This window comes from Wolffia australiana, chromosome 17 (assembly GCF_029677425.1).
Source record: "Wolffia australiana isolate 7733 chromosome 17, ASM2967742v1".
Classification (NCBI taxonomy): Eukaryota; Viridiplantae; Streptophyta; class Magnoliopsida; order Alismatales; family Araceae; genus Wolffia; species Wolffia australiana.
The window spans coordinates 291,933-310,712 of NC_135851.1; the positions used below are offsets into that span (position 1 = coordinate 291,933).

The 18,780-nt window shown below is 37.3% G+C and overlaps 1 protein-coding gene across 1 annotated transcript; it reads right to left on the bottom strand.

Annotated features, from left to right (window-relative positions):
• Nucleotides 1–11,332: 11,332 nt before the first annotated feature.
• LOC144714269 (Flavin containing amine oxidoreductase family) lies at nt 11,333–16,279 on the bottom strand. Its single transcript, XM_078588986.1, has 9 exons — nt 15,858–16,279; nt 14,201–14,386; nt 13,948–14,032; nt 13,729–13,876; nt 13,574–13,654; nt 12,183–12,354; nt 11,919–12,078; nt 11,743–11,846; nt 11,333–11,669 (listed from the first exon to the last, which is right to left on the bottom strand). Exons 1-9 carry the CDS (start codon nt 16,248–16,250, stop codon nt 11,361–11,363), a joined length of 1,638 nt encoding a protein of 545 aa, XP_078445112.1. The 5' UTR covers nt 16,251–16,279; the 3' UTR covers nt 11,333–11,360.
• Between the last annotated feature and the right edge of the window lie 2,501 nt (nt 16,280–18,780).

Sequence of the window (18,780 nt, forward strand, 5' to 3'; positions counted from 1 at the left end):
TCTCTCTCTGTTATCTATTATTTCTCTCTCTGTTATGTAGTAACAAAGCTGCAGGGAACTTTTTAGGCTTCGATCGACAAGATCCGGCCTTGATTGCAAAGCGGAATATAGAAAATTTTCTTTAAAAACTCCAAACTCTGAGTATATCCACCAACATCCAAAAACTTTATGCATGCCACACTCTAGGATGATGTATTTGTCTACTTAATAAATTCAATGGCTGATAAGCCAAAAATAGGGGTGAATTTTTCAGTTTTATAATCCCTTGTTGTTAATTTGTCTACTTAATAAATTCAGTGGCTGATAAGCCCTACTTCACTGATAAGTATGGGTATTGTCCAAGGGAAGCTAGTAAGGAATCCAATTGATAATCTGCTTGAATAATTTGACCCTAATTAGAGTTAATTCAATCTTCAATGAAGATCAAATCATCCTAATTAGATGAAGAATTAGAAAGGGCGGTGGAAGAGATGGGAAGACTAGAAGAAATAGGGAGCTCTAAATTGAATTATTTGATCCAATTAAAAGGATCAAAGGAGTCAAGTAGAGGGATTAAAAAGGAAATTTGATTTGGTTTTAGTTGGTTTTGGGGATTTGGTAATTCAAAATGTACTAACTATTAGATCATAAAGGGGAATTTAATATCTCGTAGAAATTAAAAAAAAAATTGTAAATTTTTATGGTGCACTTGGAATAGCAAGGTAAATCCCACAATCTATCCTCTCAATCCCAGTAAGGGCTTGTAAATTTCTCTCAAGCCTAGAGATTTAGAAGTTCAGACCAAGATTGACAATAACGACGAAGAAATTCACTAACAAATCATCCAAATAACACTAAAAATTCAAATACAATGAAGAAAAAAGTACCAAATAGAGTTGATCCAGGATGAAGCTCCTCTCTGTCTTGCAGCTGTGAAAGAACAACCTCCAGAATGGTCTCCACCTCTCAAAGTTTGGCATTTATACTTAGGTTAAATGGTAAAAATTACTATTTTACCCCTAATAAGTAATTAATTTGTATCCATCAATATAGGCTTGATCTCAATTATCCATCAATATAGGCTTGATCTCAATTATATAGATAGAAAGAGAAGATCAGCATGAGCAAATCCATAAAAATCACCTCAATAGGACTTCAGAATCAAAAATTATTAATAAATAAAAATCTACCAATCTAAGCCGTTGGATGATTTGTTATTTATTTAATTTAATTTTTTTTCTACACGCAATGTCGTGTCATTCTCTGATTGGCCGACGCATTTGAAATTAAAATGGCGAGTTCATTCTTGTAGTGTCACATTGCCCCTACTAGAAATTAAAAAAAAGTGAAAAATAAACATTATACATAGTGTTGTGCACGTACTGGTGTGTTTGTGCTTCAGACAATCAATGAGAGAACACCATGTCACTTCCCCTGCGTGTTCTTTGTATGCATAGCACGGGATGTGAACTTACCCACCGGAGAGAGAATTTACTCAAACTTTGCGAAAAAGTCTCTCATTAAATATGCGCACGCAAACGGACGCCGTCCAAAAAATATTTATGTATGTCCTTTTTGTTCTCTCTCCTCCATTTTTTCTAAAAACCATGAAAACAATCCTGATTAATTTCAATAAAACTTTATAACTATTTTAATTGGTTACAACCATGGCTGAGGGCTGTGTTAAGGGGATAATTACAACAAACATTTTAAGGGAAAACCCCTTTAACTTTCGAAATTGCTTAAAACTCTTCTTTTCCTTATATTTATAATTTTTTCATTTAAAAATTCATTTCTTCCTCTAATAAATTCCCAAAAAATCCAAAAAAGTCCCATAAAATTCCAGAAATTTCTGTAATTCTTCCCCACATTAATTAACATTAAAAATAATTTTTAAACCTGCCATTTTGATTTAAAAAGAGTTTTTCCAAGCTTAAATAAATTCCCTACAATTCATAAATTAACAAAAATTAGGGAAAAATCAGAATTCACTTGGAAAAACTAATTAACATGCAATATATGATAACAACCCCATTTTAAACTCTTTAAATGTATAAAGTTTTGCTAATTTCTTGAAATAAATACCGAATTTAGGGTGTTATCAAGGGCCAAATAACTGTTATTGGGAAAACCATATTAATTAACTACATTACATGTATATTAATTAATCATGGATCGATTTAATCTAATCTATTGATTCAGTTGTTGGTATCTACGGTGCTAAGATAAACCTCGTGCCCAAGAAGATACAAAGGAGCATATCAATTCTCTCATGGAACCTTTACCGTCATCACTAACTGTGTATGTATACTCCCTTATATGCGCGAGACTCCCAAATGACTTAGGGTATAGTGAATCGTTAAACCCTACATTGTCATTCTAGTTTTACTATTAATACTTGGTGAAATCCTCAAAGAATACCTTCTCTAATATTTCCACTACCCTTGACAGGGATTGAACTACATCATCTTCCTTGAGTCAATCTCCTCTAATACCAAGGTCGGACGATCCCATCTTGACCAAATAATGACCTACATAGACTTATTAATGCATCCCAGATGGGACAGCTCGGAATACCCTTGATTAGAGATCTGTATGTCATAGTCAAAACACAACTGTCCTCCACAATGTATCTTTGGTGTCTCATGTCAAAGGATCACTTTCACAACCATTGTGTAATCAACTTACTTGATGATAGCTATAATACCATATGGAACAATTCACTAATGGGATTCATATGGATTCATACGGATCAATTCAGCGAACTATTTCCCCAAAGAGGTCACATTATATCTCCTTAATGTCTCAACATTAATGGTTAGAGGATCAGCCGTACTTAGAGGTCACAGTATCTTTCAAATAGGAATGCTTGCAACAACTTTTTAAAGACTAGTGGTCTCTATATTATGATCTTGTCATCATTGATAATCTCAAATTTAGAGGTTTTCATTAATCGTTGGTGATAATATGATAAATGAAAATATATTTCCATACATTTTATATATTTTTAGTATTATTAATTTATAATTTATCATTTGAATTAACTAAATACTTATGCATTAGCTAGAAATCCTAACTTTTACACATTATGATTATTTTTCACTAACTTCATTGACTTCTATGAATTCAATAATTCTGATTACTGATGAGTATTTTATAGTTCCAAATGTGCAGAAATTTACAGGAATTAGAAGATACAATTCTAAGGAAATCAAAGAATTTTTGGGAGCTTAGTGACTATCAAAATGGGCTGAAATGATGAAATGGTGTTGTGGGCTTTTAAAAGAGAAATCAGAGGGGCTTGGTCACAACCTGACCTATATATTGTACCTTAAAACAACTTACAAAAGAAACAAGCTGGAAATTACAAGGCACAGGTCTCAAACAATGGAGAAAAAGAGGCAACATGGCAAGAAAAGAGAATAGAAAATGCCCAACGAGGTATTTGAGTAATTATTAAAATGTATAAATACTCTTTTCCTCCCTCATCTCCCCTCATTCTGGAAGTTCTCTATCAAGTGGCTGGCCAGCAGGACAAGGCATATTTAAGGATCCAGGTTGTTCAACCTACTTAATGTAAGTTTGTTGAAGTTTTCATTCAATCTCATCTCTTGTTTGCATTGAAAAATGCCCGATCTTGGCAAAATATAAGGATCCAGACTTGAAAGTAATCATTGAGGGCTCACCAGGCTTGCATTGAGGTTATAGGAACCTAGATTTCCATTTTCACATCATCATCCATCCATTTACCCTTAAATCCATCATTTTCTCACTATAAAAATTCAAATTTCCCTACTTTATCTCTCTAAAATTGTTTCATTCTCTCTCTATATCTTCATACATATCCCTAGTTCATCCTATCATAATTTCATAAAAATTATCCTTCATTTTCACCTTCAAATTCCATCTCAAACTTCTTCTACACTCTCTCTTTATTTTCTCTCTCTATCTCTTCATTTCAGTCATTTGCTCTCTCAAAAAATATTTCTTTCCCTCCCTAAAATCCATTCCAGTATCTCTTTATATCATCCTTCATTATTCATTTCAGATTTCAAAAATAAAATTCATGTTTGAATTCCATCATTTTGGGCAAAAAAATGGAGAGTGGAGAACTTAGTCAAATTGATTATGTCCTGACCATATTGGGTCAAGCCCATTTGGCTAAGTCTTGACTTAGAAAAATTGGACAGAACCTTAGTAGGTTGACCCACTAAGGCCAGCCCTATATGGGCTACATAAGGACCGCCGGCTCATCCGGTCTGCCGTCGATGCTCCACCACCGCCGCCGCCAGCGCTAGCCAGAAAAGGTATTTTCCTCATTTTATATATTTAAATTTTTTTTAAAAATCATAAAAATCACTAAAATTAATATAATCAATATTTAGTATTTTTAACATCTAAACAAATTTTAAAAAATGTTTAACTCTCATTTGTAATATTTCTAATGTTTTTTGGTGTTAATTAAATTCAAGAAAATTCAAAAAATATTTATTTCCTACTTCTAATGTTAATTAAAGTTATGAAAATTAGCCTAAAATATTTTTAGTTTTTTCTTTGTATTTTTTCTTCAATTAGATCATAGGAATTTAAATAAATTGACTAAAAATCTCAGAAATTATATTTCTCAGTTTTAAACTCACTTCTTTCATTCCAAGCTTGAGAAAAATTATGAAATTAAATGTCTGCCTCTCCGTGGATCGATCCCTTACTTGACCTATATTAATAATAGAGTATATATGTGGAAACTTCTCATAAAAATTATTGGTTAAGTCTGAATCAAAACAACAACATAAAACCCCTAAATTTGGACTTATCAGTTGGTAATTGATATTATTCAATAAAAATATATTTAATCGTACTTACGTAAGAATGTTTATCTAGTGATAAGTAAGGATCATCTCCACATGGTGACATAACCAAGGATTTAATTTTCACACTATAGTGATTATCGGTATGAGAAGAAATAAATATGAGAATAGAATAGGCGAGATAGTGATATCGAGGAAATATAAGAAGAATTACGCCAAGTGTTACGATAGTGATCGAATGTTGTATCATGGTAAAGATAGAGATGAGATAATGGGGATGTAAGTAAGTGAAATGATAAATGAAAAGATCATAACAAACTATAATTATGATAACGATGATGTCTGGAGAGAAACAATGTAAGGCGATGACACTTACCTTAGATCCTTACGTTGCCCCAGGATCATGGTGATTTGTGAGTGTTGGTAAGCTTCCCTCTTTTATAATGCTTCTTCCCACACACCCAAGACACCAAGAACACAACTGATGCATCTCAAAACTCACTATCTTTCAATCAGCCTACAAAAGTAGGAAACAAGTTCTAGATGAATTTTGCAATGATCCAGGGTCTATTTATAGATCAGAGGGTATGGATGGAAAGATGAGGGGGAGACAAAGCAGTGCTGAAAATTTCAGCTCAATCAGAGCTGTACGTCATCAGATATCGCCATTTGAAGTTGAAGCAATCCTAGCCCTTGATTTCTTTCTCTCTCCTCATCAACGTCACTGACGCTTCCTCTTTTTCCATTTCTGTTGAACCATCACGTCATTGAATTCTGTGCCACATCGTCTTCCACGCTCACATCATTCAACGTGGCCACGTGTGCTTGCAGTTGGAAAAAGACAAAAGAAATATGAACACTATATACTATTCTAGCCCGCGACTGGCGTGGCATCGCGTCAACGAGCACCACATCAGCGGGTTTTTTCCTTCTTTGTCCAAACAGCCATCGACACGTGCGCAATGTGTTGCCTGCTACTTGCATGCCACATGTACATGTGGCGGCATGTTGTGTTGCCACATCGCCGATGTCCTTTTTGACTCTTTTAAAGACAAAGGAAAAAAGTTGGTTTTTGTCTTTTCTTCCTCCGCCCACGCGCGCATTGATTGCAAAAAAGCCTCCTTTTTATTGGTCAATGTCGCCTCTGCGTCAAAAAAATCTGAAAATCGATGTGTTAGTCATAAATGCAATCATGGCTTTGTGAATCGCGAAGCTATAAATGCTCGGCTAAATGATTGGATGTCGCCAATCATCACTGATAGCTGTGATTCGTCACCGTTCGACGAATCGAACGGCAACACGTGGTGGCGTGAGATAAAATAAAGGCCAGAAAATGTTCTAAAATTCATATTAAATCAAATGAAAGCCCAAAAAATACAAATAAATATATATAAATTGACTTAGAAAAATCATATCTTTCCAAATTCAATGTTGAAAATTTTCAGCAAAATCATATTTCAAATACGGCTAAAGGTGGCTCAAGAAAAAAATGATTCTATGCTCTAAGAATTGAAAAAATGATCACCCCTTAACCCAAGAAAGATTCTCGTTAACAAAGATCCCTTTCATTTTAGAGATTCAGCTAGTGGAAAGTGGTATGATGAGTGTTTCTCTAAGCACTCATCCTAGAAAATAGTACTTCAACCCTTGTATTTTCATGTCTATTCCTCACCCTACCAGATATCCTAGCCACTTCGGAAGAGACCATGGGTCTAGAATCACAGTTCCTACCATTGAGAGGTGTACTCGATCTGCTACAAGAACCAAACTTCTATCCCCATATTTCTAGGATTTAAAATGGAGCAACTTCCCAAGATGAGGTTAATTTAAATAAAGGAAGATATTTTGCAAAAAATACTGGATTTTTTAGAAACTCAGTTCCCCTTCAACTTGACTTAGTTCATGAATTTAGAAATTATTAACAATCTTCTTCCCCCCTAACTAAAATCTGCATTGTTCCTAATGCAAGAAATAAAAGTGTAGGTGAAGGGATCATCAAACCGTGATTATTATGCCACTAATGTTATTGTCTTGCCGTGGATCCTTATGCTCAATATATTTGCATCATCCATATGAATTTCCTGATAAAAAAAGAACAAAATACGTAGAAAGAGAGTTGATGAGATCATATTGGCTTTGTGATAGCCAATTATTTAAAGCAAAAAGACAAAGTATTGTTTAAAGCAAATTACTAAAAGAGATTATTATATTGAAAATAAAGAATCTAGAACCCCCACTGAAACAAAAGCCATCAGGACCATGATACCATTAATAATGCATATGAGATTTTCAACACCCAATGTGCACAAATTTTTACTTCAGGGTTGGTTTTTTTGCTGATTCTGATGATAAATTAATATGTAGCAAATAATTCAAGTGTAACCCTAAAATTATAAATATATTTTCAAAATCCATGGAATGGTAATCCCAATATGTGACAAATTTTTCTCAAGCTCCATACTGCAATGGCTTCCTTTGAATATAATAAGTATTTGAAGAAACTATTTTTCAAATGAAATAAATGATCATGTCAATCAGTGAAAAATATTTTCTTGGAAATTATTCTACTTACTCCTGCTTGAGACCATTTATCTAAAATTATTTCCCTTGTATAGTCAAAAGTTTAAATATCATGATCCTGAAATCCATCAAGAAACTGATTAGAAACTTTGTTACTTTCTATTATAGGTGGATTTGGATCGTAATATTCACCCATATAATCATTACTTTGAACATTTAAAAATAACATCTGAATATTATAAGTATCATCAGACGGACACAAAATATCTTCATCAAAATACTTTTTCGTTGAGCATATATCATTTTCATAAGTGTTATCCACAGAAGGAACATCTAAAAGTTGAGTCTAAATGTTCAGAGTTTCAACAAAAGGACATGAAAATTTTTATTTTTCTTCATTTGGGATCATATCATTATGATTGGGAATTCATTATCAACCACATGATTAGAAATTTCAACACATTAGCTTGTATTACATTCAACCAAGTCTTATTCAAGGTAGTCATCTTCTGATTCTTCATAATAGTTCGATTGTGGTTTAGCCAAAAAAGTGTCCATTTTTATCTTGTTCACTTTTTTATGAAATAAAATTTCTCAATGTCACTACATTCTTCGAACAATATTGAGAATAAAGAATTGACATCTTGTAAAAAGCTCTTTTTTGTGAAAATGTTCTCCTTTCTCATAAAAATCAATTTCATGAAATATATTTCTAACCATATTATTAAGTGCTCCCATTCTGAAAATACATTTATATTTAAATTCTTCTTTGTATTTGTTAAAATATTTTATTAAATATTGATCACCCTCATACGAATCATCAAGTTGTGAAATTTTACTTTGAATTGATGCATAATCATCATGCCTGTTATTAGAATATTCATGCTTTTGGCCATTATGACAATATTGAAGATAATGATTTTTTAAATACTGGGGACATCAAAAATAATTTTTCTAGAGGATTTGTATTAAAATAATTGGACTTGTAGTTTATATCATTGTTCGCTATATTTAATGGTCAATTCCAATAGTTTTAATGCATATTATCATTATTTAATGATATTTTCACCATTACGTTGCCATTCCATTATGTTATAATTGTACATTAATTGAAGGTTAATTATATATTGCATTCATATTTTCCCTTTGTCAAGCTCAAGCCATTCAAAATTAACCACATTTATTGAGTCAGTTCTTTCAGGACCTAAGTGGATGAATAAGAAAGCAAGAGACAACGGCGAAGATTAGCAGAATCAAACTTGTCCTAGTTTGGCTTTTTCAAGTCAAACTAGTGATTTATATGAACTAATCATTTTTATTTCCAATTATCTATTTCAGGTGGCATGGTTTAAATAATATGAAATTAGAAACCAATGGATAAGTTATCATTAAAAAAACACTTAATGAATTGAAAGATGTAACTTTTCTAATTTTTATTATTTATTTAAGAATTTTAATGATTTTTATGGCCAAGAAATTTTTAAAAAAAACTATTATAGGCATAGCCCACATTAGCAGCTGTAGTGGATGCCCCAATGTGGTAGTATTCCGACCAGCCAGCACACCTACATGGTCCTAGTGCATAGCCTATGCGGCAAAGTGTGGTCCATGGGAGCCCAAGAGGATTTATTTCATAATGCATAAAATTTAATAACAACTTTTAATAATATTATAGAAATTGAAATATTTCCATACGGGATCATTATTTTGAAGTTATATGAAGGTAGAGGTCGAAGAATGTGTGCCATTGGATCACAATTTAATGATCACGACTTGGACCCTACTATGGACCCTACGACAAGTAGGATGTGGCCTCTCCTGTGATGCCACATGGCATCCTCTCGATTGTACAAGTTTATTAAAAATGATGGATGGTCGAGATCTGTCACGTTCGTATGAGTTTATTTTTCTCTCTCTTCACAAGAAGAATATCTCACAAATTCTTGATTGATCGACATGTAGTTGTGTTTCTTTGGTCCAGAATAGAGTTTTTTGCATTTTTTCACCTAGTTACTCTCATTTTGGTGCAAAAATCTTGTCAATCCATCAAAAGAAGGAGAATTATTGCCAACACACCAAAGTACCCCAAAAGCAAACAATGAGGTGATTAACAAGGTTTGAACTCTATTTAAGGCTGCTTTTGGGGTTTCAGGGTTGGGATTATGTAAACTTTGTTTATTTTGAGTTATCATGAGCTAAAATTGCAATTAGATTAGAAAAAATAGAAATTTTGATTGAATTCTCATCGCAATTGTTTACCGTAACTTCTGGACATGTTTCTCTCACTGGTTACTCAACAAACTCTCACACATTTACTGGTAATTGATATGGATTTGGATCATCTCCCATTGATATATAACAATAGAAAATATTTTGAGATTTAGCCCCCCAAATAGTAATTTGACCACCTCATCCTCATGTGAGTAGCAATTTTCGGACGTTGAATTACAAGATCCATATCTCAGTACTCAAAGTTCCAAATTGGATAATTTTATATCTTTGGAATCCTATGTTCATCAACTTTTCATCCATAATTCATTCCGCAAATTCTGACATCAATTATTGGTCAACTTCTTCGTTTTGACTGGATGTCATTAATCAGGTCATTTTCAAAGCCTTGACTTTGAAAAGATAATATGAATTTTATCCCGTCTTGAAATATTCCGAACATTATATGCTAATTATCCTTTATCTATTACCATTTTGGCCATGAATTCAACTAAATTCAATGGGTTGGTCAAAGTTAGTGCTTTGAGCTGACCATTGATTTTCTTCTTATTTAAAAATTATAAAAATAAAAAACTATTTATAATAATTTTTACATTATGCTCTTTCAGAAAATATTAAAATCCAAAACATTCTCGCTTCAGAATTAATAAGTTAACTTGGTCAACACAGTCACATGAGTTGACTTGATCATTGACTTAATCCAACTTTGATATGTTTTAATTTAATTGGCTTACAATACCTATTAGATTTAATTGGATAAATACTATATTAATTCTTACCTATATTTTCATCTAACTCAACCTAGTTCAACTGAGTCAACAAATTTAAAAAAGTCAATCCTTACTTTAAGTAGATTCAGCGCATACCCATAATCATACTTGTGTTTAGACGTTTGAGTAAGTTCAGATATTTATGTATTTTACTAAAGGGAACTGCAACCAGGGGGGGGGATGGGGGGGAGGGGGTGGTGGGGGCAGGATTTAAGGGAGGGGAGCACGAAATCAAGGGGAGGAGGAGAGCGCGACAGGCGAGAGGGGCAGGTGGGGGAGGAAGGCGACCAAGGAAAGGAGGGGGTTGACCAATAAAAATATTTTTGATTTATTAATTAATATCCAGTCCCAGTCTGATTTGACCATCAGGCTGCATCCAGGCCGACTGGCCTGTCCACTCAAAATTGTCGGCCGATGGTCCCAGTTTGGTCCAGTCTGACAAGTCCCCAGTCCAGAATGTCAAACCCTACTTGTACTTGCCCTCACAATATAAAATCTAAGTCAAAATTTTAAAAGCTTTAATGTATTTCTCTTTCATTTATGGGTGGTTTTGAGGTTTTGAATCATAACAAGAACCTCAATATGGGTAGAGATCTGATCCATAAAAATGTTGAAGCCCTCATATTGCGTTATCATTTCCCTGGTAATATAATTACTTAACCACATTGTCAACCATTTCTCGACTGGGTCAAAGAGAATTCATCACATCAATAAACATTTTATGTTTTAAAAGTTTCTGATAGAGCACAGCTGGATCGTGCAGTGATGGTGTGATGGGGAATGACTGATTAAACCGCACAGTTACCTTGACACTTGGCATTACAAAATTCCTTTCAATTTTTTAAGCTTTTATCTCTCATCTCTCTTCTGTCCCTCTCCCACTCTTATCTATGTGATGGTGTCTGCTTCTTCCCCTCTCTCTTCTCTTTGTATGTCTAGATATGACACCTAGATGATATTTTGAGCCTTCTCTATTCCTAGCAAATCAAAGAGAGGAATCTAGAGAGAGACAAAGAGAGAGGGAGCTGCTAGAAAATAAAATGAAAGAGACCTTCTAAGAGGAGCGGGGAGCAGAATTGGTGGAGAGAAAGGAGGAGACTTGGGAGGCAGTCTCATAGGCTCCCTCAACACAGCGGCCCAGGGCGACACCGGCCACATAATTCCCTCCAAGAATCAGCCCCTCCAGCCCGGCCCGTCTGAGAGCACCCGTGGCCGTATCCAGCAGGTCCACATGGCCAATCAGGAACTGCGGGATCGCCCGCGGCCACACCCGCACCCCATGGACTTTTGGCTCCACAGCGTTGCCCTTGATCAACATCTTCCTCAGATCCCGATCAACGGCCTCAACCAGCTGTCCCTCAGTCTGCCCACAAAACAAGAACCCTGTCAGCCACCAAAAAATTGAACCATTTGCCAAGTCAACATCACATGTAGACCTTGGAGACGATGCCGGTATTGGTGGCACCACCAATGTAGTTCAGGAGCAGCACCCGGCCCGGAGGCGCACGGTTGGGGAAGAGAGAGGAGCTGTAGATTGTGCCTGAGCCATGGAACAAATATTCAATAAAAATTCACCAAAAATCAAGAGAGGAAGAAAAAGAGGAGAAAATACCCAAGGTCTCTACACCCTGGCTGCGGGGGTGGAGCTGGCCAAAGCCCTTGAGTTGGCCATCAATCAAGCACTCGCTCCGGATGGAATCCGATGGGTAGGACACAGTCACAGCGCCAACTGGGGGATAATAGAACTTGCCCAGAGCCTCTGCAGCTTCATTCTAAACATTAAAAAAGAACAAAAAAATGAATAAAAATAAAGAAATTATGTAATTAAGATTCTGAGTATCCTTCTTATTATGGGGGAAGGTGGGAGTTGACTCACTGAGAGAGCGCGGAGAAGGTCACTGGCAATGTAGGAGGGGACAGTCAGGACAACACAGTCTGTGTTCACTGAGACTGTGCCCTCTGGAGTACAATAAGTCAAATTGTAACCCCCACCGGCCAATTTCTCAATGCCCGACAGCTTCCAAGAGAGCTTGACTTTGTCTCCCAGCCTGCGACATTCAAATGCTGACTTTCAAAACCCTAAAACCTGAAACCCAAATCTCTCAACCACTACTCAGGTATGCAGTCATTATTAGACATGACAGAGTCATCGTCGTCATCAATTCATCTGCAATGAGGACGATAATGGCGGAACGGTCATCACCATAGTGATCTTAACAGCAGATGATCACTATGACGATGCGATGACGAGGGAAGGATGAATCCACCCCACCCATTACAGCTTCCTGCATTCCTGGTTTGCCATTACTTGTGACTGTCGCAGTTCCTGCCGATGCTAGCTTTTCATCATTATTGAGGAAAACAAGATGCCCTCATCCTCGTGATTTGCCAGTGTCCGAATCTCGATGACAATGACAATGTCGTCACAGTTACTAGGATGACAATGAAAAAATCGTCATCATCACACAAGCTTGTGACAAAGACAATGATGACTCTCAAATGATGATGATGATGATGAGACATACTGGGACATCTGGTGAAATATCCTGGACAATGCATGTTGTCCTGGCCCATGGGATGCGGGGACAGGGGACAGCGATACAAGGGGTGGGCAACTCCACAGGGATGTTGAGCCGGGAACCGTCAGCTCTGGCTGATGCATGTGGCCTGGTGATCGATGATCCCAGATGACATGGCCCGGTGGGAATTTTTCCCTGGATGCTGGATGCGGACGCATCCCTGTCCCAGGGGCCCACTACTTGAGGCATATTTTATTACTACATGTGGTTATCAAGTAAAGATATAATTGTAAATAACTAGTTTGCTAATTTAAGTTATGATCGTATATCTAATTAAGATCCGCTGTTCACCACCTCAGCGCCCAGTGTCGCTGGCCATTGCCAAAGCACCCAGCGCCACCACTTCACAGCCTAGGACACAATAGCCATCAATTCAACTTTAAGACAAAGTCTTAACGCCTCAACTCTTTGGCTAAACTCTTTCCCTCTTTCTTCAACGCCACATCAACAGCATTCAGTTCAACCTATGGGATGCTGGAAGAGACGCCCAGGATGACACGACCTTTGGGGCAAAGTATCCCCCAGGTCTGGCACCTTGCCTTTTGGGACAGCATCATCACAGCCCCAAAGGACGGCAACATCACACCCTATTGGGACAGCAAACCCATAAAAGGCAACACCAGATCAAAACTTTTGAAGCTGAGGTAAGAAAATTCAGACAATTTGCAGCTTCTCATTTTCAAAGTACCTGGCAGCAATGGCATTAGGAAGCGTGGCGAGTCCACGAGAAAAAGAACCAACAGTCTGTCCTTTTGGGGTTGGCAGCCGGCTGCAGGGAAGAACTATGGTCAATCCATCTGGCAGAAAATAAAATAAAATGATTGACATCTGGCAGAAGATTACGGGTCCCGGGGAGGCTTGGGATTCTTAGATCTATCCTGTATTGCCTTCACAGTGCCGCCAATGATGCTTCCTCCATTCTGTTCCAGCTTCCAGACCTTCCCAAATGCTGCTTTCATGCTGAGCTTTGATGGGTCACCCGCATAAACTCCTGATTTGATTGACTTTAAGACTTTGACTTTCATTTTAAAAGAAATCAGTAATTCATGGTAAATAATGCACCTGAGCAGAAGGGCTCGATCAAGCGCTCAAACACCTCGTCACCGAGATTGCGTCGGACAAACTCTTCCACCGACTCTTCTCGGGGCTGAAAAGACAAATTCACAAAAGCCCTTTTGTTAGAGAGAAAAAATCTAAGCGCAAGGAAAGGGAAACAAGTTCCAACTTCCCTGCAGGGTACGGTCGACCCCTACCTAAAAATAAAAAGGAAAATACAGAAAAATAAAGAAAAAATGTGAAGGTTCAGAGAACGAACAGGAGGAGAAGGCCGAAGACCAAGAGCCCCAAACCCAGCCCTGATTTTGCCACCGATGCTCATCAGGTCAAAGAAAGGGAGATCAGTAGGTTTTCCTGGGACTGGCCTAAGTTTTCCTTGCCAAAGAACAAAGCGGGGTGCATCGGGATCACCCAGGACGAGTTCATCCTTCAGACCAGAGTCAACCTGCCAGAATTTTTAACAACAGTCTAAGCCTAGCGACAGCAAAAAAACAAGTACAAGAATCGATTCACATTTCTTATCAAAAAAGCGCGAAAGGTTGTCCGTCTCTTTGTAGAGAGAGAAAAAGTTCTCCTAGAAAGAAACGGGAGGTCGAGTCCCCGACTGGATCATGTCTTCTGCATTTTATAGTTTCTAAACCGTTTATAATCATCGATCAAGATTTCTCAACCTAAAGAAGTGAAAGAAACGGCTCACATTTTAAAAAATTAATGACAATTTGAAAATATTTAATAAGAACCAACCAACAACGAAAACCTGAGCAAATGCGGGAGATTCTGGAAGATAAATGCCTTCTGTATGAGTTTATGTCTTCAGAGCGTTCTCCAAACGAATGAGAAATCACCCTCCAGATTGTCATTTAATTCGAGAAGCTTTCTAATAAGATCACCTCAGTGACATAATCAAACAAAAAGAACACGTCTGAACACAGTTTCCAGCATATATCAACTCATCGTAACAACTAGAGGTAGGGTATTTGTACGCTTAGAGCAAACAGGCTGGATGCCAAAGGAACAGTCAAGTTCATAGGTAATCAAACTCAAAAATTCTCGAAACATTCCAGAAGTGTCCGGTATCCCATCATCATTTACAACAACCATAGTAATTCACATAGAGAGAGAGAGAGCCGAAGCGACATTAAAGCCACAAATGAAGTAACCATAATAAAGAATGTAATATTAAAAGCCTGTGCCCCGATGAAAACATAAATGCCTTGAAATGTTATCATTTTCTTCTGTCTAAATAATCAGTGGGTTTTGAGAGAAAGAGAGAGGGAACGACATTACAACCATAGTAATCCAGTGATCACAGTAAAGAACATAATATTATAAGCCCCAGCAAGTGAAAATCTAAATTTCTAGAAATCTCTGATATTTTTCTGTCTAAATGTCGTCGAACAAAATTGGTGGATTTATAGAGAGAGAGAGAGAAAGAAGAAGGAGAAGAAGAAGAAGAAGCCACATTACCGCCAAAAATTCAGTAATCACAGTACATACTGTAAGATTATGAGACCCGGCCAGGATGAAAATCCAAATTTCTTGAAATTTCTGATATTTTTCTTTGTCTAAATGTCGTCGAACAAAATCGGTGGGTTTATAGAGAGAGAGAAGAAGAAGACACATTACAGCCACGAATCCAGTAACCACAATACATAATGCAAGATTACGAGCCCCATCCAGAATCAAAATCTAAATTTCTTGAAATATTTGATCTTTTTCTTCGTCTAACATAATCGGTTCGTTTATCGAGAGAAGAGAGAGTGAGAGAATCGCGCTACATAATATAAGATTATGAGCCTCTGCCATGAAAAAAATCCAAATTTCTTGAAATTCATCATCTCTTTCTTTGCCTAAATGTCGTAGAACATAATCTATGGGTTTATAGAGAGAGAGAGGGATAGAGGAAGAGACTTTACAGCCATGGTGAGGACGGCGTCCGAAGGCTGGAAGCTGTTGGGACCCTCCTCCCAGAGATAGCCATCCCTCTCCACCGTGGTGATGTTGCCCCCGACCCTGTCCCTGGCTTCAGTCACCAGCACCTCCGGCGCGCCCTTCCCCCCCTTCACAGTCAGCGCCTGCGCCGTGCACAGCCCGCTGATCCCCGCGCCCACCACCACGCAGTCCGCGCGCAGCCGCCGCGCCGCCCCCTCGCCGCCGCCCGGCGCGGCGGTGGAATCGTCGGTCGCCGCCACCGCCGGCGGCGTGCCCGCGATCGAACAGGCGATGGGCAGTCTGTAGCGCGCGGGCCGGCGGCGGGGCGGACCGGAGGAGAAGTTGAGCAACGAGATCGCGGCCGAGGAAGACGCCATCGCTATCCCTCCCTCGAGTTCCTGCGCGCCCCCGAGATTTCCTTTTATCTTCCTCGTTGCAGGGGGTACGCCCAGTCAGTTACGAAAGCCCTTGCCTTTTGGGTTATTTTCCGAAATGCCACGCTTTAAGTTGGATGTAAGTATGTAACTACTGGAAGGCCATGGTCTAGCCTTTGTTTGGTTTTAGCAAAATCCTAGACCTAGACGTGAAGTTTGGTTTCGTTCATCTTCCTCGTGGCAGACTTGCAGGCGGCTATGCCAGAGTCAGTTACAAAAGCCATTGGTTTTTTGGTTATTTTCCAGAATGCCACGCTTAAGTTGGATGTAAGTATGTAACTACGGGAAGGTCATGGTCTAGCCTTAGTTCGGTTTTAACAAAATCCTAGACCTAGACATGAAGTTTGGTCTGGTCTCGGTCTGATTTTAGAAAAAACGTAAACCTAGACCTGAAGTTTCGTCTGGTCTCAGTCTTGGTTAGATCTTGGTCCAGACAGATTGGTTAGTCAACATCAAATCCAAAATTAATTTTGTAAAGCCATTCGTAAAAAAAAAAAAAGATGAATCTTAGAAAATATGATTTTCTGTTTTATAGGGGTTTCCCAGAAAATGGTTTCTAGTTATCCTACGTAACTTGATTTTGCTCCACGTGGTCATTTCACCGATTCTAACTTGACAGCATATGAGTAGTGTTTGATTTTTGTACCCGAGAGAAGGAATCAAATTCATCATGATTGAAAACATGATTGTACATTTTTCAGTCTTCAATTTCCTCCATTCCCAAGTCCTCCACTTCATTGTCCTCCCCTTTGCACTCCACATCATCCGTTGAAGCCCAATACTCCATAGTCATAATGATGGATATAGTGTCTGAAGAAAGGCTTGCTGATTTAAACGGCACGATCCATAGTCATGTAGAAAAAAGGAAATCTGAAAGATCACTCAAGGCACAAATATGAAGGAACTTCTTTGCAAGCACAAGGTATGGATACTTTCTGACCCAAATGCATGCCACCATTGGAGTGCAGATTAATGAGAAATAACGCAACTTTATTTAAGTGAATAATCTACTTCAGTTTTAGTAGATTTTAATCTAACAATTTTGCTCATTTTGTTGGGTTCCGTCAATTTTGATAATTTTATACTTATAGTCAGTGTATCCTCCAATTTTTTTATCGCTTGAGGTTGATGAGCTGGGAAATCTGTCAATAAGCTGGATAATAGTGTGGATAACAAAATACATTCCATGCTTATGGATAAACTGAAACTTGATTCTTGGATCTACATTGTTGCAATCACGAATATGGGTTTCATTACTGAGAGATATTGATACTCTACCAACTTTGCCTTCATCACAGTGTATGCCTTTTTAAGCACCCTTGCTTATTCAATACTAAATGATACTCGTGGGATGCCTTCACAAGGACTTTTCAGTGCGTCAATTGCAGATGGCAATTGATTGAGTTAACTTTGATGCAGAGTATTATTTTTTATGAGTGGGAAACAATTTAAGCAACCTCATGAAAAGCTAGGAGTTCTTCCAAAAACATTTTCAAGAGATCCCACTTTCCATCCATGATACTATAATTCATTATATTTATATTCAGATAATCATTTGTCCTTTTATTAAATAATTTCTTATTGTCCCAAGCTGCTTAATTCATAACGTATGTGGATTTTCACAGGGCGGGGACATATTCAATGAGAGAAATCATATTTTCCATGCCAAAGTCATGACATAAATTCAAATGGTGGTGAAATCTTTACAGTTAGGTTCCAGCTTTAATAACACACTTTTGAAGCCTAAAAAAGTTTTCTCTAAATGAAAATTTCTTGTTTTTAATTGAATTATTAATTTCATCACCATCCTCGTCATTTGATCTTATAGCCATTCTAAATATATATACATTATGTACGGGTAATATTTTTCAGAGAAACAATTGATTAGAAGCTATGATAAAGTCAATTACATGTCTCCCTTAAGCCTCGTTGTACAACTAAGCTGAGAAACTAGATCTTGAAAATGTTTTATGCAGTTGAAGATTGAGAATGGAATCATAATGGATCTTGAAAAATGTAAGATCAAATAACCTTGGTGTAGATAATATCTGTGATTTCTCAATTCCTTAAGGGACAAATGTTGAGTTTTTTTCCTGTGTCCAGCCTCTAGTTGCATCATCATGATCCTACCACATTGACTATCATCCTTTCTGTTGATAATCCTTTTTATACATCGTCATTGTTACGCCATTTTGATTGCATTACGAGTGGATATGAGCCAAGGGGAGAAGGAAGAAGAAGGAGAGGCACCTAAAGAATTTCAGCTCCTTCTCCTATTCATACTCAATGGGGTTTTTTAATTAAAACCCCTAAACCTTAAGCATCTACTTAGGCGTCTATAATAAACTTTGTGAGTGACCCTCTAGGCCTACGTATCAGTCTAGTTAGTGACCCTAGTCACCTAAAATTATTTATCGGCCAATCTAATTAATAATATACATCAACATGTAGATTAGTTAATCGATGATCAATT

What these genes read in the sequence shown, in the direction of transcription:
- LOC144714269 (XM_078588986.1), bottom strand. Translation starts at nt 16,250, where the DNA reads ATGGCGTCTTCCTCGGCCGCGATCTCGTTGCTCAACTTCTCCTCCGGT. An exon ending in CCTAATGCCATTGCTGCCAG is followed by an intron (nt 12,355 to 13,573) that starts GTACTTTGAAAA and finishes TGAATGTCGCAG; the next exon opens with GCTGGGAGACAAAGTCAAGC. An exon ending in CCAGGGTGTAGAGACCTTGG is followed by an intron (nt 11,847 to 11,918) that starts GTATTTTCTCCT and finishes TCCATGGCTCAG; the next exon opens with GCACAATCTACAGCTCCTCT.